General features: G+C 32.8%; 1 protein-coding gene across 1 annotated transcript in view; it reads right to left on the bottom strand.

Annotated features, from left to right (window-relative positions):
* Positions 1-22,033, bottom strand: part of LOC126733570 (carboxypeptidase D) — a 79,654-nt gene extending 57,621 nt beyond the window's left edge. The window contains exons 1-4 of the mRNA XM_050436920.1: positions 21,446-22,033; positions 21,283-21,388; positions 6,798-6,927; positions 6,573-6,739 (exon numbers count right to left, since the gene is read on the bottom strand). Of these exons, the coding sequence (XP_050292877.1) occupies positions 6,573-6,739; positions 6,798-6,927; positions 21,283-21,388; positions 21,446-21,886 (844 nt within the window). The 5' untranslated portion in view covers positions 21,887-22,033. The remainder of the gene's footprint in view (positions 1-6,572; positions 6,740-6,797; positions 6,928-21,282; positions 21,389-21,445) is intronic.
* Between the last annotated feature and the right edge of the window lie 4,778 nt (positions 22,034-26,811).

Raw genomic sequence — 26,811 nt, 5'->3', positions numbered from 1 at the left:
CTTATTAGAATTGATAATACGACAGCCATTGCTTGCTCTAAATACAGTTTCAAAAGCTTTGTGGACTTGGTGTGAAAATCGCAATATACTTCTGGTTGCTTCATATATTAATACTTCTGATAACATACTCGCCGATCGAGAATCAAGGATAACAAAAATAAATACGGAATATGAATTATCCATGCATTGTTTTGAAAGACTCTGTTCTCACTTTGGAACTCCAAATATAGATTTATTTGCAAATTTTCTGAATACTAAATGTTCACGCTATATTTCTTGGAAACCTGATTGAACCAGAGTCTTTACAGGTAGATGCTTTTACAATCTCTTGGAGAGGAGAACTCTTTTATGCATTCCCGCCATTCTGCTTAATTTCTAAATGTCTACGGAAAATTATCAATGACAAAGCGAGAGGTATCGTTGTGGTGCCAAGTTGGATAATTCAACCGTGGTACACCATTCATAAAAGTTTATTAATATCAAAGCCTTTAATTGTCAAACCTAGTAAAGTTTTGTTACGTTCACCTTTCAGGCAACGACACCCCCTCTGGAGAAGCCTCTTCCTGGAGGCCGGAATTTTGTGTGGAACTCTTTCAAGCAATAGGCCTAGATCCAGTCTTGGCATCTTTAGCTCCAAGCACACTAAATCAATATAATTCTTATTATCAAGAAAGGTGGGTTTTTTGTGTTAATTTACAAAAAGATCCTTATTCATATTCCTTGGATTCATTAATTTCTTTCTTATCTACAGAATTTAAGAAGGGGGCCTCATATGCTACCTTAAATTCTCATCATGCCTCTCTCTTACTGGTATTTAATGTAAACTCTACAGACAAAGCTTACTTAAAAAGATTTCTTAAAGGTCTTTAGAGAAAATCCGCCAAGGCCTAAATATCAGACCACATGGGACCTTACTTGTGCTTTAACTTTTTTGTCATCTTGGTTTCCATTGGAAGAAATACCATATTCTAAATTAACACAAAAACTGGTTACCTTACTAGCTTTAATTACGGGTCACAGAATACAAACATTATCTAAAATTAAGATACTAAATATCACCTATTTCGACGATAGATTAGAAATACGAATACCAGATCGCATCATGAATTCATAGATTGGAAATCTTACGCGGACATGACAATCCGCAAAGAAGACTTAAAGGGTGAACCAGTTAGCTGGCAAAAAATCTATTGGCTCCACCAAGAAAATCCATTCATAATAATAAAGTTTAAAGAGTCCTTCGAAGAAGAAGAGTTAAGAAGTCTTGATTGTACAAAACGAACAAGAACCAAGGGTGCTTTGTTATTAGTAGAATGCAAGCCTTTATATGCGTCGGTCTTACCAATATCAAAAGAAAAGTATGACGACTTGAATTCTCTATTCAAACAGGCTCCTCCAGCAATTGGAATAGAATATAAACCATTTTATGAAAATTTGCCACACAAAGGAGATAAAATAAAAAAAATAATTGCCAGGAGTCTGGATCTGAAAGTGATTAGCTTAAGTTGTTTGTTTTTGTTGTTAATTTTAATATTTGGGATGTATTTTGTCAATTTATTAATAAATGACTTTAAATATTTTTATAAAATTGTTTTACTCTAATAAAATCTATATAATCTAATAAAATCTTATTAGATTATATAGATTTTAATCTTATACTAATAAAATCGGTAATTGGAATATCAAAAACACAAGTGGATAACTTGTTTATTCATGAACCAAAAAAAAATTTTGGGAGAAACAGGTTTGGTTTCCATAAAGCATTCCATTTTCCACAACCAAATAATATGTTAACCAATAGTACAAAAAGAAAACGAATAAAAAATGTTCAACTTTTTGAGATATCTAGTTGTAGTTCTAAGCCCACGATATTATAATAATTATTATTACTAAATAGGTAAGATTTTAGACATAATAAGACATCTGATTGCCATAGAATCCAAGAGAATCTTAATTCACTGTACAAGTGGTTGCTATCTAATGGCTTGCATCTCAATATAGATAAATGTTTTGTTATCTCTTTTACTAAATTCAAAACTGGTATTGCTTTTGACTCATCATATTCATACAACGGTTCTTTCGAGGGTGACAGAAATTAAGGATTTGGGTGTACAGTTTGACAGCTCTTTGACATTTATTCCCCACATTAATAACCTGTTAAATTTTTATTTCACTTGAGAATTATAGGACCAGATGTGATTTACTTTTTTTCTATAAACTTCTTAATGGTAGTATTGATTGTCCTGAATTATTAAAACTTGTAAATTTTAGATGCAATACCAGATGTCTTAGAGCGATGCCACTATTTTTGATTAAACAACACCATACGAATTATGGTAAATATTCTCCTATTAATAGGTTTCACATGCTGGGAAACGAGTTTAACGCTATGTCCTATGTAAATGCGATATTAGCGGTGCGGTGCGTGCGATGCGTAGAACGTTTAAAATAAACAACATGAATTTAAATGAGCCCGTCCAGCGTTGTCACGTCGGACGATCATTCCGCACGCAACTAGATTGCCGCAACGCACGCATTGTCTTTAATTTAAAATCGGTTATATTTTCCCCGCAGTTTACGTCCGATTTTTACGATGGATCCATTAATTTGTGAAGTGCAAAGAAGAAATGTTTTGTGGAATAAAAGAAAACCGCGATACAAGGATCGGTTAATTGTTGAAAAGGAATGGGATGCTGTAGCTAACAATATTGGATTTTCAAGTAAGTGTAATAAGAGTACCTAGTAAATTTTTAATCAATTTTTATTGCATTTATTCAAAAATCGTACATTCGGTCTATTTAAATTTTGTTTAAAGAAAAGTATTCGCAAAATGTATTTCTCAAATTTTCTGATTCCCTGGTCGGACGATTGTGGGATCTTAAAATACGTAAATTATTATTGTTGTCACTATGATAGTTTTCAGTGGTTGACCCGTTGACAAATTGGTCTTCTTCCATGTCGATTATAGTATTGTGTAAAATACAAATCGCTTTTACAATATAAACTGCATTTCCAACTTTTGTCTCTATAGATTTTAATAAAATTCTAAATTTGGCAGAACTTATGCCAAAGGCACATTCCACACTCATTCTGGCCCGTGATAAACGGTAATTGTAATATGAGGCAGCCTCATTATTTTTAAGACGTCTTCTAGGATAGGGTCTCACCACATATGTTCTTAATGGGAATGCTTCATCTCCTATGAATACGAGGGGAGTTTTTTTAGAGTTAGGTAACTGCTTATCTCTTGGAAGAAGTAAAGTGCCATTTTCCATGTTTTGATAAATTGCTGAATTAGAAAATACTCCTGAATCGCTATCTTAAATATATGAACCCACATCAATCATTAAAAATCGATAATTTGCATCCACAATTGCTATTAGAACTATTAAAAAAAAGTTTTTGTAATTATAGAACATGCTGCCTGATTTAGCTGGACATTTAACTCTGATATGTTTTCCGTCGATGCTGCCTAAACAATTAGGAAAGTTCCATTTATTAAAATACTGTACTGCAACAGTTTCAAAATCACTGACGGTAGGCAAGGGCATATGCGTTTCCTGAAGTGAGTCCCAAATGGCCTTACAGACTTCCATCGATGCAACTATCGATGCAACTGATGATTTCGATATTCGAAATGTAAAGGCAATCTGTCTAAATGCGATTCCAGTAGATAGATACCTAAAATAAATAAAATTTATTATATCTATACTCACATATATACCAAAAAATATTCAGGGGGAGTTAAGTAAAAAGCAATACATATTTTTAATCATAACTCTACAAAAATATCTTTGACCCACAGTGTATACGGATATAATATACCAAACTGCTCGTCAGTTCATTCAATCGGGACACCTGATTTCTTGGGTAAAATTTATCCACGACTGAAAACCAAGCAAAAAATATTAAGTTTAAAAAAAGTTACAGCAGTTTGAATTTTACTCAAAAAAACCAGGTGTCTTGCTTTGACGGACGCGCAGTGTATTTATTGATTTATTGATTATGTATTTATTGATTTATTGCATTGTTTTCTATTTTAGAGGAAGAAGCTAAAAAGAAATGGAGAAACTTGCGCTATCAGTTTGCAAAAGAATTCAAGAAAGTTCGTAAACCTCATTCAGGTGATGCTGCATATGAGAAATATACAAGCAAATAATGGCAGTATTTTTCTAAGCTACAGTTTATGAAGTGCATAGTAGCTCCTAGAATTACGGAAGGAAATGTTCCTCACAATGCGGTATTGGAAAAATTGCAGACCTCGTTAGTTGACGATGAAGATACTGAGGCGCACATCTCGGACGAAAATTGGACTCCAAGTGCTTCATCGTCACTAGTAAGTGCCACTGTAGATGATTCGCAAGTGGTTGCCACTGTCATTGTTCCACTCGCAGTTGCTAAGTATGGCGTTTCGCAAGGAAATTTCAACAAAGATGGCTCACAACAAACAGAGCCTGTACAGATACAGGCTGAATCGAAAAATATGCCGTGTTTGTCCAAGAAAAACCATTCTCGTTTAAAGAGAAAGATGGTACACGAAGAGAATATTGATATGGAAGAAAAATTACTTAATATAGAAACTAAAAAAATCGAATACTGCCATATTTCCAAAAAATGGATCCGATACAGTAGCTGCGGGTAAGAAACAAATTCCAAGAGGTATTAATCCAAGAAATGTTACCGCATATTACCAGTAGTACAAGTGTTGGTACATATTTCCCTGCTCAACCATCGACTGTGCCATCAGGGCCCTCCTCCTATTCGAGTATGTCTATGTCTTCGCCTGCTTCCAACTTTACTACTCTGTATTCAAATAGTGCATATAACGAAGGAAATTTCGAATAAGATTTTTTTCAAATTATTTAAAGAGTAAATTATACCTTAATACATTTAACTTCAATAAAAACAATTAAAATGTACATTTTTACATAAGTTACTTACCTTAAGGTTAACAAAAGCCTCTCTTGAATAGAAATAGGTCTTTGAAAATTTATGGTACGGTGGTAGCAGGCATCTTGAATTTTTACAACAATATAATCAAATGCATTTATTGTCATTCTAGTATACTGTCGAAAAGCACTTCCCTCTAGTCGCAATTCAAGATAAAGGTGATGAAATTCACCGAAAACGGTCCTATTTCTATACATTCTATGAGTATTTTTTCTATATTCACGTCTCTTTTTAATTTTTTGTAATAATTTTAATTTAACAACACTGTTTTCCGTTAGTAAAATTAAGCGAGTTGATGTCGAAGCCATTGGTTTTTAACTAAAATATCGTATTTAAATTTGCCACCTATGTGAAAACGCACGCAATGCAATAGCGTGCGTTTTATCGCATCGCACGTACCCGCGTTTACCTAGGACATAGCGTAATTGTCATTATGATATAATTGATAAGGGTTTTTTCTGGGTTTAACCGGTGTTTGACTGACTTTATTGAAAATCAATAACTATATATATTATGTAAATAGTTTGAAATGTTTTATAATTGGATCAAATTTATTCTCAATTTATTGGTTATATTGTCTATAAAATCACGATATTTATTAATTTCTTATAAGTGATAATCTTAAGTATTATCTTCATAAGTTGTTTACAAATTTGGCAAATTTTGTCTAATTACTTAAGGAATATTGTTTATTATTTTTTTATAGTTATGCTTAGGTTATTAATGTTTGTTGTAATATTTTTTTTGTTAATAAGATCCTCCCGTATATAAATAAATAATAGGTTAAAAAAATATATAATCTTCCGCAGAGTGTTAAAACTTGCTGTACTCTTATACAACATTCTTACAAGTTTTCTATTTCACAAATTGATCCGGTACAGGCTTTGCCAAGTCTATAAATCAATAAAAAAATGTGATAATTGGTCCCCTGACCAAACTAATAAATCGATGTCTCCAAAATAACACTTTTGCAGAAATACTAAAGTCCTACTTTTAAAAAGAGGAACCATACCAAACCGAAAAACTATCGGCCGATCTCATTACTAGCAATTTTTTCCAAGATTTTTGAAACGTGCATTGCTACGCAATTAGTAAGATTTTTTGAGGAAAATTATTTATTCACAACCCAGTTTGGTTTCTAAAAAAAGAAAAATATGATTGTGGCAATCCTGGACCTTGTTGATTTTGTCATGGATTCTTTTAATAACTTAAATTTTAGCAGTGTCTTGTTCTATGACTTGAGCAACGCATTTGATTGTATGCTCCATAGTAATCAAAAACTTGCATGGAGTGTCATCAGCTCAAAGTAATATTACCATAGGGGTTCGCCAAGGCTCAGTTTTGGACCCCATACTTTTTTTAATCTATACAAATTACTTGCCTCTAATATAACAGATAAATAAATCTGAACATCCTGGTGCTTGTTTTTGATGATTTCAGGTATCAACAAAACACAATTATCTCAAAAATGGCCTAATTGGATTTGTTACACTGGAACACACATTTTGACACCAAAATCAATAATAAAAAAAAAGACACAAAAGTTAGTTTAGTTTTTTCTAAACAATAATTTTAACCAACATACAAATAACTACTTAGAAATATTTCTGATATTTCCTCACCTGTTAGTTCATACCAAAATGCTCCGTTAGTAATCCCTTGTTTAAAATTATCCCTGCAAGCCGTTCCTTGTCGCATTATCGGATGCTTCTGGGCATACAGCAACGCAAGCTCCTTAAAAACATTATTATCCGGGCTAGGACTCTCTCTACAGCATTCAGCTCCCGTACTAAACCAGATTTCAAATAACACATATTATTTAAGGATTTTTTTTAAAAAAATCTTACTTTGAATCGTCATAGGGATAACTGGCTACTACAGCACCCCCGTGCAGGTTTCCGGACAATACAAATGGCCTTGAGGTGATCCAGGTCATCATGGCAACAGTTTCTGGTTGTCGTCCTGCGATCAGAGTACCTAGAACATTAAATTTGATCAATATTCATCAAAAAAACTACAGCAAATTACAGAAAAGAACTTGCAGCAATTTATATGACTAGTCACAGCAAAGAATGAAAAAAATGCGTGCTTTCGATACACTTAATCATGAGATCTTGTTGTCAATTCATGATCACATGAAAAGCTTTCTCACTGATAGGAATCAGAGGGTTTGTTTGGATATGGCAAATATTCAGAGGACGGGAGTCTTTCATCTGGCATATCACAGGGAAGTATTTTGGGTCCCCTTCTTTATTCTGTTTATATGTGTCAACGTGTCAGGTGTTTAAAATATTCAAAACATCATATTCACGCTGACGACACCCAGATAATTTTTTCCTTTGATCCTTCTACTCCTGAATATGCCAACCATTGTTTAAATGAAGACCTAAAATTGCTGTCTGACCAATCCTTAAGGCATTGTTTGCAGCTAAATCCGAAGAAGTCTGTCGCTATGTTATTTACTAAATACACTTTAAGACAAAACCTTCTTAATCACATTCAGTTGCATATCATTTTAAAACATGAGTAGGAATCTCGGTGTATACATGGATATTGACTTAAAATTTTCTCACCATGTAAAAAGGGGATTCCATGCTTAAATCCCTTTATTCCCAAAGATACATGTTGAATATAGAAACAAGAAAGATGCTCTGCGATTTCCTGATTCTTTCACATCTGAATATCTGTGATACTGTTGATGGTCCTTGTCTTGATCACAGAATAAACGATCTCACAGAAGCGAAGGCTTGCGTCGGCTCCTTTGATATCCGTGAACCAGTTTTTTATAAGCCCAACTGACAGATGCACCCGGCGCAAATACACTGAGATATCTCGTAAGGTTGTAGTAAACGCATACACCGAACGAAGTGCTTTTATTTTTAAAATCGAAATGGTTATATTCATATAATACGGGAGCAAACTACAAAATTTAGTTACATTTCAAATAGGATTTTTTTTTGTTAAGGCTTATATTGGTCCTTGCTTTTTAGAATAATTAAAATAATTATTATTTTTATAAAAATTGTTATTTGACAGTTTTGATACACGATAGAGGTGTAGGTTACTATACTTTTAATTTGTTTTGGAATGGAATTTATGTGTTTTTTTGTGGAAAGTTGTTTTATGATAATGGTAAATAATATTTGCCTTTAGTAAGGCACTAGCTGAGAAAAAGTCTGCTATTTGTGTGATGTTAATATGTAAACAATATACATATACATATGTACATAGGTAGGTATTTTTAAATTAAATCTTAGCTGGAAGGTTTATACGCAGGTATGTTTTCTCGTATGTTTTAAACACAATACATTTAAGAGTAGGTATCATCGGCTTTTATATATTTATATATAAAAAGATATATGTATGTATTATTATATACATATGTTGGTACCACACATACGTCCATATTTTATAAAGATATTATACGTTGTATAGTCGCCGTCCATTATGATAGTCTGGAACAAAATATAAGATTCTTAAGTGTTTTACAACTACTATATTATGCACTTGCATGGGTAAACCAGTCCATAAAAAGACAGATAATTGAAAATTAAAGTCATTATTCTTTATTACATAAAAATACTGTATACCTAAATCAACCTTAATATTTTTATCTATGTACAATGTTATGTACCTGCATGTATGTACACATCCATAGATACATATGGTTTAGGCATATACATATATGTTTATTAAATTAAATAATGTTTATTCTGTATTTATTTGCATGACACGACAAATTAATTAGGGAATATTCTGAACTTTTCAAAGCTTTTAAACAACCATAATAATAATGAATAATACATAATAATGTAACTTTCCTATACCTACTTTAATAAAAATAAAAAACGGCAAATTAATATCGCAAATATACACACTAACGCTCGTACTAATACACTAATTATGACTCGATACACCACGTGGGCGATGACAGTTGTACCCGTTAGAATGGGGGTAAATGGGAGGAGCCTGAACGAAAAACCGGTTCGGTAAAAAGGGCTAGCCTTCGCTTCTGTGAGATCGTTTATTCTGTGTCTTGATCATAGGGACAAAAAGCGTGTGCAAAAACTTGGAATAAGAATACCACATGGGGTATTACACAACGTCGCCTTGGAAGTCAAGGGAGTCAAACCACAAAAGTGCACAAAAACCTTTAAGAATAATCAAATATCACGTAGTCAATGGGTTTAAGTCAAAATATAGCCTAGTTAGGGATATTTCACATTTTGTCAATAGATCTAAGACGCATATATCTAAGCAGAGCATTTCTGCATTCTGAGCATTCAAGCATTCTGAACAGCAAGTGAATATTTCTCCTGAGACCAGTAGGTCATCATCCCCTCCTTTTTCTGAGCCCGTTTCTCCCACGAACAGAATATCGACAACATAAATTTCGCAATCTGATTCAGATGACCAAATGGATCCATTACCAGTCGAAATTGATTCGGCCGATTCTGAACGGTTGGAATTGATGACTTCTCCATGAATGGAAATGGAATAGCAGAACAAATTTGTCTTGATCCGGATTCATCAAATACACCATTAGGTGTATTTCTCCAACTATGGGTTGAACGGATTATGCGCTTGTTAGTCGATTCGAGTAATATTTATGCAGACCACTTGTCCCGTTCCGCTCGTCCTAAAACTCGCCACTCCCGAAGTATGGATATCAAGCCTATAACGAAAGATGAAATAAGCAAGTTTCTGGGACTGTGTTTACTGCAGGCCCAAATAAAATGTCCCAATATAAGAACACTTTTTAGCTATCATCCTCTATATTACCATCCGATTTTCTCGTCGACTATGAGCGGCCGCCGATTTGAACAAATCTTGCGATGTTTCTGCACACACAATAAAAACGCATCTCCAAGCAAGGATAGGTTATACCGAATTAAGGAACTTCTGGATATGTGCCTTCACAACTTTCAAAGGGCTCATAGGCCTACGAAAGAGTTGTCTCTTGATGAATCAATGTTGCTGTTTAGAGGACGGCTTTCCTTCAGAACGTATATGACAAACAAGAAGACCAACTATGGGATTAAATTCTATGAACTTTGCAATCCCGAAGGTTACGTTTTGAACATAGAAATTTACAAAGGGCAAAGAGCTGAACCGCCGGATGGAAACCTTACGAAAATTGAGGCCTTAGTCACAAGACTCTTGCAGCCATATCTCAATCGCGGACATCAGATCTTCATGGATAATTACTATAATTCAAATTCAAATTCAAATTCAAATTCAAAAGCTTTTTATTTATCCCAAAATAAATTACACTTCATTTTTAAATATACCAATAATCTCGGTTGATGATAAATAAAGGACTACCCTGCGATTAATAAACCGATTCACAAGTCTGGAACTTATTTTCAGAAATGTGTAGAGCGCCCCAAAAACTAAAACCTATAAAAAACTAAAACCTAAAGAAAAAAAAATCACTATTTATACTTAACAATAAAGTTAATAATTTTCAGTTTATGACAATAATTTTGGTATCCGGTCAAGCACAAGAACCCCCCATAGGTCACTAGGAGAATAGCACTAATAATTCATTATTATTTATAAATTGGACTGACAGAGAACGCACAGATCTAGCCACAAATAGTCAGATAATTTCAACATTTTCTCACATTTTCATTAAATTGTACGTTGCTCTTGCAAAAGTTTATTTTTAATGTGTTTTGAAAATGTAGATATTGCTAAAGTTTTTTTTTCAATTGGAATATTGTTCCATATTTGAGGTGCAACAAAAGCAAAGGATTTTTGGAAATTTGCAGAACGGTGTTGCGGTACAAGAAAATTGCCAGTATAGCGGGTTTGGTGATAGTGATCTCTAGATATGAAAAGTTGATATAAATATGGCGGTTGCTTGGATTTTAAAACTCTATAAATAAAATTGGTTAAATGTAGCGTACGTCGATTAGCCATAGATAATATTGAGTGTTTATTTAAGTGTGGAGTAATATGATCTCTATACAAAATATTATATGAAAATCGCAAACACGCATTTTGCAACTTCTGAATAGATTTAGAAATTCTGATAGTCAAAGAGCTGTGATAAATGATGTCACCATAATCCAACAAAGATAAAACAAGAGAGTTACATAAATAGTATTTTGTTGTTGAGGGCAAAAATCTGTTTACTTGATATATTTTCTTCAATCTTAAATAGGCAATGCAAAGTTTCTTTTTTATATGCGTTTCGAAAGTTAATCTTGTGTCAAGGTAAACACCTAAATTCTTGACTTCTGTGACAACAGGCAACCTTTCATTATCTATCATAATATTTAAATGTTGATTAATATTTGCTATTCTGGCTTTGTTCTCTCCCAACAATATTACACATGATTTTGCAGCATTTAGCTTAAGATTATGATTATTTGCAAAACTTCGAATTTTTTTTAGGTCATCATTAAGATTTTTCTGAAAATGCTGCAATAGATCTTGATTAAATGAAATGTACAGTTGGGAATCATCAGCAAACTGTTGCATTTTGGAATTTATAACCTCTTTGTTCATATCTGCAACGTATAATGAAAACAATAATGGCCCTAATATCGACCCCTGTGGGACGCCCGTTGTCACCGGTATGTAATCAGATTTAATTTTGTTGGGCCCATTATAAAGAAGTGTACTCTGAACACGCCCGACTAGATAAGATTCAAAGAATTTTACAGCTTCCTGAGAAAAACCAAAATGGTGAAGCTTAGCCAACAACATCCGGTGACACAGTGTGTCAAAGGCCTTACTGAAGTCTAATAGGCAGAGGCACGTGATTTCTTTCCGATCCTGATCAAGCCTTACATCATTCACCAAGTTAATTAGGCAGGTACTAGTGCTAAAATTTTTTCTAAATCCAGATTGGCTAGGCGGAATTATTTTTTTAGATTCGACAAATGAAACAATCTGTTGATAAATGTGCTTCTCCAAAATTTTTGATATAGCCGGCAAAATACTTATGGGTCGAAGATCTTTAAAGTCTCCTGGATTTGAAACTTTTGGTAATGGTAAAATAATAGACTTTTTCCATAAGTCCGGATAACTATTTTCTAGAATACAATTATTAATAATATTTATTAAAGCATATTTACAATAAGGAAAGCATAATTTAATATCTCTTATTGATATCTCGTCTTCGCCTGTGGCATTAGTGCTAATAGAATTTAAAATTTGGATTAATGCTTCTTCGTCTATCAGACCAAACCTTAACTCCTCGGTAAATGATTGATGCCTATTTTGTTTATAAAAATTAACCTTTTCATCTGAGGTAGTATATGTACTTGAATTAGAATTTACAAAATAATTATTTATTGCAGATGGATCTGGAAATAGCTGAAAAATGTCATTGGTATTTTTAGTTTTGGTCAGTTTTAACTTTTCAGCAGATTTCCAAAAATCCCTTCCAGACTTTGTAGAAAGAGATTGAAAGTAAGCTATTTTCTCACGGGCTATGGCATGTTTAGTCGTATTTCGAAGTTCCCTATAGTATTGCAGTTTGGCGTCGGTTCCATGCTGTAGATATTTCTTGTGGGCCTTATCTCTTAATTTCATTAGCAACTTAATGTTATTCGTAATCCATGGTGTATATGGCCTATCCTGGATTCTTTTTTGTTTCAAGGGAGCATGCTTGTTAAGTAAAAACATGATAAACGAATTAAAAATGTTTAATTTATTATTAATATTAGTTATATAATAAATAATATCCCAATTTAGTGCTCGAGCGTCCCTCTCAAAGTCACCCACTGTAATATCGTTATAATTTCTAAAAGAAACAAATTTTTGAAATGGCTTGTTTGAAATCAAATTAAAGCAAGCAAAAGTTAAACAGTGATCAGATACACTTTCTGAAATAGGTACCACCTCACAACTTTCAGGGATGAATGTTTTACTTGTTATAATTAGATCTAATAAACTCGAGTTATCTCCAGTGTGACTAAACCGAGTAGGGTTTTTAACATATTGCTCCAAATCATAATTTTGAAGCAATTTGACAAAATCATTTTTTGGTGTAGTTTGGTTTAGAAAATTAATGTTATAGTCTCCGACAAAAATTGGATAGTCACAAAAGGGTACGGTAAGACTTAAAATGTCCTCAAAGCTGTCTAAAAAGTTATTAATGTTTGCAGATGGTGGTTTGTATATTGTGGTGAAAATAACAGATTTTTTACCTATGTTAATTTTTATGCTTAAATATTCACAAGATTCTGAATTAACTTGAAATTGAAGTATTTCATATTTTAAATGACTTTTTAGGTAAACACCTACTCCTCCACCCCGGCCAACTCTATCCTTTCTAACAAATTTGTAGCCATTAAGTTTAAATGAAGTTTCGTCATGGGAAGGTGTCAGCCAAGTCTCAGTTATTCCTAATATCTCAAACTGATGTTGATGTACATAGTGTGAGAATTCATCGAATCCTGTATTAAGAGAGCGTACATTCAAATGTGAAATTTTAAATAGATTTTGACCAGAACTAGCGCGCGACCCCATGTCATCCATTATCATTTAAAATATAATTCTCCCAATAACCACCAGCCGGAGCCCCTATACTGGACCAAAATAGATGCCTTTTATTATTTATATTTAACATTAAAATACAAACTAAAAACCCACAATCAAAATTTAAAGGTGATTTTTTTATCACAGTTATAAAATGATGTATATCATGCATTTATACTAATATGCCCTTAAAGAAGTTGATCCACTAATTAAAAAAAAAATGATATGCTGAATAAAAAGCTCATTATAGTATTATCTCAAAATATAGTTTAATATAAAAAAAAAATAAATTTACCCACAGAAAGGGAATATGTGGCATTAGCGCAAAATCATAAGATATAGGTACAGTCTTATTAAAAAAATAATAATAAAAAAATACATGTTAGATACACAATACGTAATACCCACTTCCCAAAGCCAGCCAGAAATCATACACTAAATATATGTACATATTACTTACACTTAATTTTCTAAATTTCTAGATTTCTTAAATTTCTAAAAACTTACTTTAATAGATTTTATTAAAAAAAAAATATATATACATATATATGCATATGTAGGTTTATATATTGTGTACATACGCCAGATATGCTGTGTAGAAATGAAGGGCTACTTAATTTTTCTTCCCTTCCAAATAAGTCTTCAAGTTTTTTCTTAGCCAATACAAAAGGAAGGAACCCATTCATTTATACGTAAATCTAGGCAGCAATTTTGATTCTTTAGCTAAATAATAATTATTATTCGGAGTCACTAACCTGTCTGTCAGTTTGTGTATTGGAGGGCAGCTTACCGATTACGTCATTTAGTTTATCCATTGATGTAATAACCAACTTAGCACCCTCATTTAACACATACACTCGACCCCCCATAGTGTAACACGAACTTGGGAAGTATTTTTTGCACTCTTTAAAAATTTGTAAATTATCGACGGTAAGTAATTCAGACAGAAAAACTCCCGAACCTTTTAAGCGTCTTTTATTATTAAAAATGTTATCGCGTAGCCACCGACAACATACTGAGACTACTACAGGTCGAGGTTTTGTTGACACGGATGGTTTTTTTACGCCTAAGCGATGACAATAGTTTAAATCACTTTTACGAATATTTACTCCAATTTTTTGGCTGATAGTGCTGCCAACCTCCTGATATATGTCCTGGTTTGCTTTCTCGGGAATACCGTGAAGCAATATAACATTTTGATTAGCCGCCATATCAGCTTTTAGCGTAGCAGATGTTATTTTGGAGATATTATACTTTATATCCTCGATTGATTTTTTTACAGAAGTCTCAAATTCTAGGAAACGTTCAGAGAGCTCTTCTAGGTCATTATTTGACTTACTTGTAGATGTAATCGCTCTGTTGTCAAGATCTTTTCTAAATTTATTAATATCTTCGGCGAACTTGGCAGCCATTTCTTTCACCTTGTCATTAAGCTTCTGTACCTCACTAAGGTTTTGAGGTAAATCTGCCCTTTTTTTGGATTCTTCTGATCGGTTTCCAGAACGAGTCATTTTCATTATACACCTAACTAGAGTTACACACCTTTTTATGAAATAAATTACATTAAATGAGCTTAAAATAGTTAAAAACTGTGGATCAACAATAACAATGATCCTATTCGCCACACATGCGCATCAGTATCTATAACAGTATTTCTTTGGCAAAAAAACTTGTCGGGTTAAAAACTCATGTCACAGGTACCCTTCGAAGCAACAGGAAAGAAAATCCTGTTCTGGTCACAAACTAAAAATTGTCACTTGGAGTACATGTTTGGCTGCGAAAGGGAAAAGTATATGTGACGAAGTGGAAGGACAAGCGCGAAGTGCTTGCTCTTACTACTGCGCATCATCCTGCCCTAGTGAACACCGCTAACAGAAAAGGTAATCCTAAGATCAAGCCTATTCAAATAGTTGACTATAAGAAGTTTATGTCCGGTATTGACCGGTGTGATCAAATGGTTTCTTATTATTCTTCGCCAAGAAAAACCATTTTTTGGTATAAAAAGGTCATTTTCCATTTACTGGATGTCACTATATGGAACTCATACTATTTATTCAAGAAACTGAACGGGTCTAATATTAGCTTCGTGATATTCAGAGAGATAATCATTTAAGCAAAATCGAGTACCTATAAATTATCAGGATGAGTTTGACTACCAGCAAATGGAAGCCTCATTGAATTTGAGAAGTCTTGAAACTCGTCGTAGACATAAAGATTTGAAAGTATTTTACAACATCCTTCACTCTCAAAGCTTTTGTCCTGCACTTCTTAATAAAATAGGTCTTTATGTTCCACCTAGGTCAACAAGGCAAGTTACTTCTTTTTACAGCCAAACACACCGCACAAATTATGGTCACAATTCTTTTCTGGCAAGGACTGTTAGGCTGGCTAATCAGTATTCTGATGTAATTGATTGCTTTGAGGGGCGCACAGGGTTCATTAAGAAATTAAATCTTATTAATTGATAATGCTGTCTTAGACTAGAACTATAAGGTGTTGTGAATTGTGATGGTAATTGTCCTTTGTGTGAATTATAAGTATTGTCTTTTTTTTTTTTCTCTGAACTGATTGTTCCAAGTTATAGGTAATCTTTATATTCTAAGCTTTAATTGTATGTTAGGTTAGGTTAGTTTAATCATCCAATTATTATTCTTATATTTTTTTGTAATATTGGGCCAAAGCCCGTTGATATATTAAATAAATAAATAAATAAATAAAATCTCTGCTACAAATTGATACAGAAATTAAAGATGGGAGATCATTGCTGCAACTGCCACCTAATAGGTTTAGGCCAACTCAGAATAAATATGTTCCTGTTCCAAGTACAAGCATTTTTGGAGATCAGAATTATCAGAACCATTTTCCCCAGACAATCCCAGTTCCTGATAACTATTCATCCCGTCTGAATATGGACGCTGGTGTACCCCAGGGTTCTGTTCTTGGACCAATATTGTTCCTGCTATATGTCAATGATATCTCTCAAATTCCAATTAGGGGCAAATTTACTATCTTTGCGGATGATACAACATTACTTTGGCATGACACTGACACCAAGAGATTAAGGAATATTGTTGATGAAGATTTAATTCTTGTAAAGTCATGGGTGAATCTAATAGATTAACTTTTAATATTTCTAAAACTAATATTTTAACTTTTAAATGTAACCTTAAAACTGTCACTTTGCAAAATGAAACAATAAGTCCTTCTGAAACATGCAAATTTTTGGGCCTGACGATTGATAAGCAATTAAAATTTGAAAATCATATCTCCTCTTTATTAGGGAAGTTATCATCCAACTGTTATGCTATTAGAGTAATAACACATTCTCTGGGACTTGATGTGGCCAAAATTGCCTACCATGCTCTTATAGAGTCTTATCTGAGATACGGTATTGTGTTTTGGGGTGTGTGCTCTCAGTATTTGTTCAGCTCTCTATTTATTTTGCAAAAAAGAACCATACGCTATATGTGTGCAGCTCCCTTTCGTAGCCCCTGTAGGCCATTATTTTTAAAACACTCTGTCCTGACATTGCCATGCCTTTTTATTTTAGAGACTGTTTGTCTTATCCACAAAAAATATCGCCATCAACTTGGCCCCCCCTCCTCGGGTTACAATCTCCGAACAACCTTCTCTTTACCTCTGCCTATCCCAAAAAGTGAGCAGATTAAGTCCTCTTTTGTGTACGGGGGCAGAAGGCTTTTTAACCACCTACCCCTTTATATAAGGCTAATAAATTGTGAAAAACGTTTTAGGAAAAATATAAAGAAACTCTTGCTTGCTAAAGCATTTTATTCTGTAGACGAGTTTTTAAATACAATTTTTTGATAGTGAAGAGTTTTGCGCAGCGTAATGTGAATTCTTACTACTCTTTCTTTGGGTGTGTTCTATATTCTATGTATGTAAGAATTGTTAAAATTTTTATATTTTTGTAAAAGATTATGTTGTCAACTATCTTTAAGATTTTATATAATGCTTTGTTAACAACAGATGATGTTACGTAACAATAAAGCTATTTTTGACTTTGACTATTCAAGGAAGCGATATTTCTTACGATGCAGGCAATGTTCAAAATTTTCAAAGAGGAAGGAAACCGGTTACAGATACCCTGGCTGCCCTGAAAGGCCTGCATTGTGTGTGGAGTGCTTTGCACCTTGGCATAGCACTTAGGGTTTTTTTCAAATGTTTTCTGGTATCTTTTACCAATGAATTTTATGTTTTCGTTTAGCTTTTTTGAGAATGTTAAATAAGGTTTTTGTATTTTGATTTAGATCTGTTTGATTAGGCGAATAAATGTATTTGTATGCATTATTTGTGCTCATATTAATTTTTTCCTTTTTTTTTTTATCGTGACGGTGGTAGCAGATCTGTCCCACTAGACCAGAAAAAGTAGTGTGGTGGGACAGACCTGTCATAACCGTCTTCTATTTATAGAGAAAAATACGCAAAAATATCATGTTTCTTTCAATATTTCGTATATTCCCGCAAAAATCAACTAAATTAAGTAAAAAAAACAGGTGATTATTTTTTTTACGACTTTTAAGTTGGCACTGTCCGCGAACGTGTTAACTGCCTAATTAAGAAACATAGAGAACTCATTCTCTCACAAACTTTATGAATATAACTCTCCCGCGTTAATTTCTGATCAACGTTGAGCCCAAGAAACTTTACACTTGAAACTTTCTATTATTTTGCCTGCTAGTTTAACTAGAAGATCATAATTTATGGTAGTGTTTTTCGGAAATATTTGCGTAAATATAGTTTTGCTGGTGTTTAGTACAAGGCCATTATTCACAAAATATTCCTGAATTTTATTACAATTTCTTATTAAATTTGTATGCCTTCTGTTATTTTGTTATACCTAAAAATTACTAATTGATTTTTTTTTACCTTTACAGCTTTGGTAGTGTTAGATCCTCATACAATAAAGCATAATAAATTAATTAATTAACAGTGACTTACAGTAGTCACTGAATTTTAAAGTTAGGAAATAGGGTGAATCGTCCAGTTTTCCGGCCACTACCAGTTCTCGGCCAGTTTCTCACATTATCATAAATAATTGCATAATCTTAACAATCCCGAGCTTTTTTTAAATTTCAGTTATCTCCTCGTCCTTACCCCCACTTTTCTAAACAAGCGCCATATTGGCAAAGTTGTCGTTAGAAAAAAAAAGTCAGTCAAAGTTCGCTTCTTAGATGCATCCTAGCTGGCTTCTAATAACTGTTTTTGTAGTGTGCATCCTACAGTGATCCTACACCTCCGAAAGCACTAATAAATAATATACCAGACAATTGGGTGCTGGGAAAGTCTGAGAGTGGATGGATGAAGAGTGACGTATTTTTTGAATACATTTGCAATGACTTTAATCAGTGGCTTAAAGACAATAATATTAAAAGACCAATAATATTATTTATCGATGGACATAAATCACACCTTAATTTATTTCTTAGTGATTTTTGTGAGAAAAACAAAATAATATTGTATGCGCTTCCACCAAACACAACCCACATCTTACAACCAGCTGATGTCAGTGTGTTTATGCCACTAAAACATGAGTGGAATAAAACTGTAAGACTGTGGCAAAGTCAGCAAGACGTTAATACCTCAGTTACGAAAATTAACTTTTGTAAAGTATTTCAACAGGCCTTAAATAATGCAGATATGAAACCCTGCATAAAAAACGGTTTCCGAAAATGCGGATTGTTTCCTTTTAATTTCAATAATGTGGACTACTCGAAATGTGTAAAAAACAAATTAGAGGGAAAACACACTAATTCAGATAATTTTGAAAAAATGAGCCCTGATGAAGTCGAGACAACAAAAAAAGTGATTAGGAATATGGCACGAAAACTTGAAGATAATGGTATTAATACCCAAGTTATCTTTAAGTTATTGGATGATTTTGCTGAAAAAAAATACCAATACTGACGAACACTTAGAGCAAGATGACAAGCAAACACCAGATCAATATCAAGATATAAATGCAGAAAATATAAATGACTTGACTTATGAAGTAGGAACCATACTCCCCATGGACGTGTTCGATATTATGCCAGTAGAAGTATTAAATCTTATATCACTGGACAATATTACAATAAGTGAACTTTACGATGAACTGGAAAATCAAAGCATAAATATTATTGCTGAAGAAAAAGCTGATAAAAATACCAACAAAAATGAAGAATAAAACGAAGAAACCAAGGAAAATAATAAAACCAAGCAAAATGAAGAAACCAAAGAAAATGTCGATCCAGATATTACAGTAGATATTTCTGGTAAAAATAATTGAGAGAAGAACAAGGAAGAAAAACAGCAACAGGTAAATTTGCAGCAAGAAGAGGCGAGAAAAAATAAAATAAAGAAAAAATCACCATTAATTCTGTCTAAGAAGTAATGAAAATGGCGAAGCATGGCCTGAAGAACAAACTCCTATAAAAGATATAGAATTAGAAGAAGTTGTAAGTCAATTTTCTCGCCATTTAAGATTTCCCGAATCCATAAAAAAAAGCTTGGAAAATAAGAAGAAAGAAAAATTGCCCACTGCTATTTCATCATAAGCTTGGAGGAAGCATATCGAAAAACAGGAGCAGGAAAAATTAAATAAGCAAGAAGCACTACAAAAGAAGAGGGAAGAAAGACTTGAAAAACAAAGCACAAAAATAGCAAAAAAAAATACTAGTAAGTCGGTAAAGAAAAATGCAGCTAAAAAAGTTAAATTAATGTGTTCTCTATGCGAAGATGAACTAGTTAGTGACACCGAAGATGATTCATTGAAAAATGTGAGCTGTGACACATGTCCTAAGTGGTATCATCTAGCTTGCACAGAGCTTTCTTATTTGCCATTTGAAGAAGCAGCCACTAAGGATTTTATTTGTATTTTTTGTAAGTGAGTTACTGCAGATTGTGATCGATATTAGATATGAAACTCCTATATACCAACTATTTTTAGAAAGAATATTAACATTTTGTTTTCTTTTAAAGTTTAGTTTGTGTTTTTTATTTGTAATTAAAATTTTTTAAATATTTGCATTTTAGTTTCGCTATGTTTTTATTTTAAAAATAATGTTTTTTTATTTTTGTGATATTTTAAATGTTTTGTGCAATAATATCTCGAATAAAATTTTATTTATTTTTATTGTTTTTTATTTTTTTCTTACCTACGTCTTAATCATTTGTTCGCATGGCCGGAAAAAAGGGTCTTTCAGCCGGGCGACCGAAAACTGGCAAAAGAATGGCCGAAAAAAAAGTCAAGAGGCCGAGAACTAGCAAAAGGCACATTTTTTATATTTTATTTATACAAAAATACTCTTAATGATCCTTATATTTTGAAATGATAAACTTAAATTAAAGTACTATAGGCTATTGAGTAAAATATTTTAATATATAAATAATGAAACAGGCTCTTTTTAAAAGTAACCTAAATATCAAAATTTAGTTAAATGGCCGAAAACCAGGCAATTCACCCTATATGGTTGTGTTGTATTAGAATACTTTATGTGTCTTACATTAGAACCATTTGAAAGTATTCTTCATTTGGTGTCCATATTATGACTTATATATGCTATAAGGAAACTGGTATATATACAATGCACATTCTTAAAATGCAAGTAATGGCTAACTATAATTCAAGAATACTGGAAACAAGAAGTCAAAGTTCACTTAAGATACAAAGGTGATATTTTTAGTATGCCTGTTAGTAGTTTAAGAAATTTATGCTAAAAAAGAAATGGTTTTCAAATTCGCAAATAGAATGAGCGATGCCTACTCTGTAATTGCATGTTTCTGTAGAGTTTGCATTAAATAAATATGGTGTTACTTTTTAATTATTATACCATGTACCTTTAGTTAATTTTTCATCAAATTGATCAGGAAAGTCTCTGTTTAAGTCCTTGCCCATTTCATTCTGTCTGCCTACATACCCAGGTTTTGATTGGCAAAGGGATTCCTGTAATAAATAATTTAATATAATCCAGAACTGGTTTTTGGATTTTTAAATAAAAACCTGTGAATTCTCGAAACCATCAGGGTTCATACTGGGCATCAAATAAATGTCTGTAGTATTAACCAGCCTTGTGACCCTTTCGTTTTTCCCATAATTTAAAATCAGATATTCAGCCAAATAGATCATGAGTTCCCTGCCGACCGTTTCATCGCCATGCATGTTCGCCACATATTTGAACATGGGGGTTAACAAGGCTCGCTCGTTAACATTCGAGTTGATATGCAAGGCCCATAATTCCCTATTTTTTACCGATCGCCCCACAGAAATCAGTTGGGCGAGGCTCGGGTTTTCCGTCTCTAGTTTTCTGAAGGTGTTCGTTAACTCGTCGTAGTGATGGTATCTGGGGTTTTCCAAGAAACCTTCGTTTTCCACTTGGGACAATGGTCCAGTACGAACAGCTTGGTAGAAAAAGCAGGTGAAAAATATGATTTTTAATGCCATCGCGGTAATGAGAATATTGGGGATTTAGAAGAGATCGAATTAGTTACACGAACATTGTCTTTAAAATAAAAAAAAAAATTATAAAAAAATTATGTATATATAAAAAAACAGACATTTACTACGTCAACAATTGATGACATTTTTTCTTAGGTTATGTCAAATGTCAGTATGACAGGTGACAGTGACTCTCACGATTGACTCTACACGATTTTAAAAAAATAAAAGTGCGCTTTTGATGTTGGCAGCATGAGTTATTAAAAGCCGACTTTCTTGGGCCTACTAAGTGTATCCGCAGGTCACATTTTTTTCTAAAATACGCTGGTGAGTTACTACTGAGGACTTGAGAGGAATTAAATTAATTTAACTAATAATTATATTACCAAGTTTATACGAACACCTTAAAGTGATTTAGTGGAAATCTCCAATAATTCAAATTCGCATGCATAAACACCCGTAAACCGCTTTATCGATCGTAAACCGGTTTAGCTTAAATCGATTTAAATAAGTGGATAATCCGGTGATATTTAAACCGCTTGAAACTACCGTGTAAACACCTCTCAACCGATTTAATTCCCAGTGCTACCAACACAAATGAGCAAATGCTTTAAAAAATAAATAAACTGATATTTTAAAGTTAGATGTTAATTTTCTGGCAATTGTAAACAGCTGTTTAATCTTACGGTAAATCCTTCTTAATCGTTTCATATAAACCGATTTAGTGGTTTAATTGCCTGTATAAACTTGATATATAAGAGGTAACAATAAATGTTTTTTTAGGTTACGGTAAATTGTAGTATTTAATTTTAAAATTTGAATTTCGCGCCTTTAGATATAACGTCATATGAGTTGACAGCTATTACGTTTTGTTAGGTTGGCAGAAGTGATTGAGAAGGGAAGATTATGACGTGACTCGATTAGGGCGAGACGCATTAATTTATGGATTTATTAGTTGAGTTTTAATTTGTATATTAGTTTGACCGAATAAAAGGCCATTCTACAAAATGTCAGTTTTGACAGGTGACAGATTCTACTATGCATATTCATAGGCCAGATTTTTATTGTATTTGCGCTTGTGAATTACTATTAAGAATTCAGAGACACTTTGGAAAATCATTGCTTTAATATTTAAAAAGGTCAATTTGTTAGATAAATAAATGATATCAGTATTGACAGGTGACGGTTCTGCCTCCATGATTGTATTGAACAAAAGTGCGCTTTTGATATCGAGGATCCTGAGTTATGAAAATCATACTTTCTGGAGCCTATTACGCGTATCCGTCGGCCAAGATTTCTTGAACATGTTCTGTTGGAGAGTTACTATAGAAGATTTAAAAGAGATTAAATTGATCAAAGCCTTTATATTTTAAAAAAATATATGAATTAGTCTACTATTCTAACAATATTTATTTTAGGTTATGTCATTTATCGATGACAGATGGTTTTATGTAATAAAAATGCGCTTTTAGTAATGGGGTCCTGAAATGCGGCAATCCGAATTATTGAGACTATTATCCGTTCGTAGGCCGTTTATGTTTTTTTGTCTGCGAATTACTATTGGGAAGTTAAAATCAATAGAATTTATTAAATTATTGATTATAACGTTTACTTCACTAACAATACATTCTTTTTAGGTTATGTCAAATGTCACTTTTCACAGGTGACAAATCCTACAATGAAAGGTCAGATTTTTGTTGAGAATTACTATTAGGGAGATAAAATGATTTTAGTGAATCCCTGTTTTTATATTTTAAAACAATTGTTTTATTACGTTAACAACAACTAATATATGTCATGGTTATGGAGATGACGGTTCCCCTCCATGATTGTAAAAAAATAAAAGTGCACTTTTAATATTGCAGAACATGAATTATGAAAATTCTACTTTCGTAGGCCTACTATGCGTATTCGTAAACTGGATTTTTTTATTATTTTTATACTCTTGAGTTCCTATTGGAGTCAGTCACTGCTATTATATTTTAAAAAAATCCGTTTACTATGTTAACAATATTTACATTTCCTATGTTAACATTTGAAGGTTATGGGAAATGCCATTATGGACCATGACAGTTCTTTCTCTATAATTTTAATGAACAAAAGTGCAGTTTTAATATTATAAAACCTGAGTTATGAAAATCCATCTTTCCTGGGCTTACTATGCGTATTCGCAGCCCCGATTTCTTTTTAATTTTTTGTCTTTAAGTTACTATTGGGCGGGGATGTAGAGAAAATTTTAATTTTTTGCCAAGTTTACACTTTAACGGTTTAGAGATAATTCAGTTTGGCTAGTGCTTACATGAAACAATAAAGAAAGAGTTTCCACCTTAAGATTAAACAGCTCTTTACTTTTGACAACCTAGGAATTAAAAAAAAAATTGTTTAAACTGACTAGTTATTTAAATCGATTCAAGCTAAACCGGTTTGCGATCGCTAAAGCCGTTTATACATGCGATATGTTAAATCGATTTCCACTAAACCACGTTAAGGTGCTCGTATAATCTTGGTAAATGTAGATTTTGAGGTTATATGGACTATCAGTGTATTGACAGGTGACAATGTCCATGATTATCATAAATAAAAATGCGCTTTTGACATTGGAGAACCTAAATTATGAAAATCTCTACCTTCTTGGGTCTACTACGCGTTTGTGTAGGCCAGATTTCTTTTTAATTTTATGCTTTGAGTTGTAATTGGGGATTTAGAGAAATTTTAGAAAATAATTGTTTTAATATTAAAAAAAAATCGTTTATTACGTTAACAATTGATATTTGGAGGAAATGTCAAATTGACAGGCCTCGATTCCTCCTTCATGATTACAATGAATGAAAATGCTCTTTTATTATTGGAGAACCTAAATTATGAAAATCCTCTCTTCTTGAGCCTGCTATGTGCATTCGTAGGCCGGATTTCTTTTTAATTTTATAGCTTTGTGTTACTACTGGGAATTTAGAGAGATTTTAGGAAATAATATAATTGCTGTTATATTTTTAAAAAATCTGTTTATTACGTTAACAATTCATATTTGGAGGTTATGTCAAATGGACAGATGACGGGTCCCCTCCATAATCATAATGAATAAAACTGCGCTTTAAATATTGGAGAACCTGAATTAAGAAAATCTTACCTTCCTGGGCCTACTATGAGTATTCGTAGGCCAGATTTTTTTAAATATTTTATGCCTTTGAATTACTTCTAGGAATTTAGAGAGATTTTAGAGAATCATTTCCTTATATTTAAAAAGATTCGACGACTTCCCCCACCACCGTCTCCTTGGATAAAACTGCTATTTTGATAATCTCTATCCTGAATTGTAAAAATTCGCGAAATTTAAAACAGCCATTTTGCACAAAGTACATTTTTAGGTAGATATTGAGAATTGTACTAGAAGTCAATTAAATTTGGATTAAAACAAAAATGCGCCGCTTTCGATAATATTGGTCTGCTTTTTTAGGTAAGAAATCCCACTTGTTTTGGGCCTACTATGCGTAGTTACAGGTCAGAATATCCTATTTTATATCCTAAAATTGGCGGGAAATTTTCAAAAAATAACATAAAGCACCTGCTCCCAATTGCCTGGACTAACGTCTCAGATTTATCAATTTACTGAAAAATCCAATTTTAGCCGATTGCTTGAATCTTGGACGCAAGCCTCATAAGAAAGCCTAATCCAAACTTTCTCTAGTATTTTAGGCGTAATATTCCTGGGATACATCTTTGTTTTCTTAGTACCACTTCAAGAACGTTTAGTAGGTTCTAACATTACATAACATATACACACATTTCTTTAAAAAAATTACAAAATAACATCACGTTTGTAGAGGTTGGGTCATGATAAGGATCAAAAACACGTCTAAATTGTAAATTCTGACTGAATAATTGGGCAATCGCTTCTAATTCCAAAAGATGATGGACAAGGTAGACAGACATCTGCAGAAAATACTTGTTTGTAATAAGATTAGTAGGCGAATTTTAACGAGGTTCTTCTTTATGGTGTTGGGTAACTTCAACTGATGGCCCCTTATAACTCCCAATCTATTTCTGTAATTTCTTTACAGAAAGAGGTGCAGCATCTACATACAAAACACACATTATTTCCTTTAGTATCTGATGGCATACAAAAAAAATAATGTTGTTAAACAGATTTCGTTTGGAGATTAAGTTCAAATCTTAACAAGTAGTGAAAGTAGCGAACAAATAAAAAATTATTGCTCTTTTAAAATAATCCGATTGTGCCATTGTTATGCTATATGTCTCGGTTAGATTACCTCATATACAGGGTGAGTTAATTTCAACAGTAACCTGAATATGATAACGTTATTAAACAAAGAAACTGCTGGCACGTAAAACAACAATAATAAATACCGACAAGGCAACAATAAATCTTTTATATGAACACAATTATTATTCTACCATAAGGAATTTCTTAGAAAATAATTAATTATAAAGAGGCAATCGAGGATATGGAGTGTTCGGTTTCAATGGACCGTTGCGTCACGTTAGTTCGGGTCAGCAGATTTGAAATCGAATACTGCCACCTTGTTTCTTTGTATTTCGGATATTTGTGGTTTACCGTTACTGAGGGGGGGCTCGAATTTAAACCTGATAAAGTAAGAAAAATCAACGATTTTTTACTGGTTCGTTTGGTAGTGCTCTAACATGAGGTGAAAACCTCATTAAAACGCATGGAATAGTTATTGAATTATTGCAAGAAGAAGGTGGAATTTTTTGACAGAAAATGGCATCAAAACAAATGTTTCTCACAGAAATCCGATTATAGAGGACATCTTGCATAACATAATAGACGAGAGTTTTTTTTTTGACAAAGCTAAAATTAAATTATAAAATAATATAGATAGGTCAAAATTTAGAATACAAATAAAAATTAACATAAAATTGACATATCATATAAATATACACATTACATAAAG

The sequence above is a fragment of the Anthonomus grandis genome, chromosome 2, assembly GCF_022605725.1.
Source record: "Anthonomus grandis grandis chromosome 2, icAntGran1.3, whole genome shotgun sequence".
Taxonomy (NCBI): Eukaryota; Metazoa; Arthropoda; class Insecta; order Coleoptera; family Curculionidae; genus Anthonomus; species Anthonomus grandis.
This window is presented reverse-complemented; position numbering and strand designations above follow the sequence as displayed.